Here is a 3,100-nt window from a genome sequence, read left to right on the forward strand (position 1 = left end):
TCTGCTTTCGTCTCCACTTTCTGCCCACACCCTCTCACCTCCTTTGCACCATCCTCTGGGATCCGGACTCTTTCTATAGCCTTTCTACTGCTACTCCTTTGCTCATTTTTTCTTCTGTCTTTTAGCCACACCCTTGATCTTCTGGTAGGAAAGATTTACACCTAGACTTTTCGGACTAGGGCGAAAAATCTCGGAGGTCCCATGTGCAAGTTGCACATCTTAAAGATCCTTCGTGGTCTAAAATCGATAAGAGTAGGCTTCGGCCGCCACCCGGGCAAAATTCAAAATTTCCTACCAACCGAAAATGTTTCGTGTGTCCCGCGCATTCATATGACCTTATGCAGTTGCAAGCGCCGTTAAACATTCTTAGAAAAATAGTACGCACACAAACACACAGAGAAACACGAACGTACGCACATACACCAACACACACAAATACAAACAAACAAACACACACACACACGCACCCACACACACACACACACACACACACATAGAAATACGACACGAACCACGACGACCGCATCAGCCACAGAGAGTACACTCAACACGTGAACGCCAGCACCCCCGCCCTGCTGCCTCTGAGCCTGGAGCTCTACAAGATCTATGACGTGGACAACGACCACCACTTGGACGAGCATGACTTCAACAACCTCTTCGCTCTCATCGATAGCGACTCCAACGGCCGTGTCGAGAGGTCTGAGTTTGTTCGGTGAGTCTGTTTCCTCGCAGGATGTTCAAGGAGTGCATAATTATCTGTAAGGCATCGCGATGAAATCAGGTGCTCGTCAAAATAAGGTACTTGTAGAAACTGGCACCCCCCCCCCCTCCCACGATTTGGCGATTTTGCAGAATTCTTTTTTTTATTAATTAATTTTATTTATTTATTTATTTATTTATTTATTTTAATTTTAGTTTGTATTTTGTTGTTGTTGTTTTTTTCCTTTTTTTGGGGGGGGGGGGTTTGGGGGTTTGTTTGTTTTTTGTTTTTTGGTTTTTGTTGTTGTTTTTTTAGGGGTTTATTTTGGGGGGGGGGCGGCTCATAATCGATAAGATCCATTTTTAAACAAATATCTGCGTGGATTTTTCTGGAAAAAAAAACGTTGATTAAAGGTAAACTAAATGTGAAATGTTACTTTCCAAGCGCCCTTAAGCAGTGGAAGTCACAAAACTTGTTCTCGGTGAACCTGCTCTGTAACCAGACGAACCCCATCTCCTTCAATCTCAAATATTTCGACTTGTGTTCAAGATCGATGGGTATTTTTAAATTTTAAAGCTAGACAGATTAACAAGCTTTATAAAACATAATACCAATAACTTTACAAGCCCTCAAAAATTTTCAGGCGCCGCATTCCACCGTGCCGTGATACATTTATTTGTCGAGGTTGAATCTTTAATTGTTGATATTCTGAAGCATCCACCCTAAATTTCCCTGGATCAATAAAATAGATCTTATCTTATGTTGTTGTTAGCGATCCAGTAGCATCTGAGCGTTAACTCTTCTGCATGATGCCATTCGGTAATAGTTGCATGTTTGTTCTAATTGTTGTCTTGAGGAGTAGAGGCAATTAGATGTGTGGGGTAGCTTGGGAAGAAAACATCCCCTTAAATCAGTTAGTTTTCTACAGAAAAACAGATGATGTTCCACTGTCTCTGAGGGGTAGTCACATAGTGGGCAGGCAGCAGACTGCTTTACTCCTATTCGGTTGAGAGTTGAGATGTTGGTTGAAGGGTACATGTTGTGTTCTAAGTTGGAAGATTATGGATTGATCTCCCCTCCTCAACTCATTGATTGGATCTGTGACCAGTGGTTTATTCATGTGGCCATACATCCTCCTTCCTGTCGTACTTGTGGCCCAATCATTCATCCACTCTTCCTTGAGGTTTGACTTGATCTTATCTTATCTTATCTAACTTATCTTATTTTATCTTATATTATTACAGAACTAGAAGCTCTCAAATAAATTAGTGAAATTCAGACTACAACCGAGGCTCTGTTCTCCATTTCTTTAAATACATTATCCTTGAGTCATTTTAATTACTACAGCGCTGTTTTCTGATTGGTTGTTTTCGTCAACCTGAGCACCAATGATTAGGGGCAGTGCAGACGTCTAACTATCCACGTATTACTCGTACTTATTTTGTAGTTTTATTTTTGCATATTATACATTGTTGATTTCCTACTGCTGTTGTCAGTGATTGGTGGGTGCTCTGGTGAGGTTTGCTCATTCTTTCCTATCAAACATTTATCGTCCTTGTCTCCCCTTCTCATCTTTTTTTTTGCGTTTGTTACTTCTCTAATTTTTTACACTTATAATTATGACCTAATTGTGTTACAAGCGCCGTAAAACACTTACAAAAACAAAACATTTCCTACTGTCCGCAATCATAATGAATTGATTTCAACAAAATATCTTTTGCTTAATTAGCCTAATTATTATCAAAATAATACGATTTTTCATTCGAAGATTTATTTTCACTCTTGCAGATACTGGACCATCCTGCTCAAGAATCTGGAACACCTTCACTCTCACGACAACCACAACAACCACAACCACAACCACAACCACAACCACAACAACTAGGCTTGACTCGTGCATGGCTGAAGAAAAAAGCTGGGCTACGCTATAAGTTCAACGAAACCTTTACAGAAAATTAGTCTAGGAGCCTGAAAGTTGAAAGATTTATGGACCTCAGTTATTGTGTCAAGAATCACCCAAACCAATAAGAACTAGTACTGATTTTGGAAATATAGGAGTAATGTACAAACATAATACATGTATTCATTGTATAATTTTGAAAAACGGAGGTACTACCCACTAAGAAGAGCTAAGTAAACAGGTAATTCTTGGAAATAAAGGGAAATGTTTTAGTGGGAGAGGTCGTTTGTGTGTTGACTTTATTTTTGTTTTGTGTTTGTTTTCCTTTCAAATGCTTTAAAGGTTTTTTGTACAAACTAAAGCCGTTTGATGACGCTGTATGCTCCCGTTCTTGCGAACGGCGCTGGTTCCAATCCCACTCAGGACATTCTTGAGCTTGGTTTGTATGAAGTTGGTTGAGATATGGGCTCATAAAGAGCAACCAGACAACAGCGTTAACT

General features: G+C 39.9%; 1 protein-coding gene across 1 annotated transcript; it reads left to right on the plus strand.

The window, feature by feature from the left end:
* Positions 1 to 497: 497 nt before the first annotated feature.
* LOC101864604 (putative uncharacterized protein DDB_G0287457) lies at positions 498 to 2,884 on the plus strand (the record flags this gene model as incomplete). Its single annotated transcript, XM_013080384.1, is given in 2 exon segments — positions 498 to 712; positions 2,489 to 2,884. Coding segments are annotated over 2 exon segments (312 nt in total), but the record flags the coding sequence as incomplete, so codon positions are not given.
* Between the last annotated feature and the right edge of the window lie 216 nt (positions 2,885 to 3,100).

Source organism: Aplysia californica, unplaced genomic scaffold (assembly GCF_000002075.1).
Source record: "Aplysia californica isolate F4 #8 unplaced genomic scaffold, AplCal3.0 scaffold00083, whole genome shotgun sequence".
Lineage (NCBI taxonomy): Eukaryota > Metazoa > Mollusca > Gastropoda > Aplysiida > Aplysiidae > Aplysia > Aplysia californica.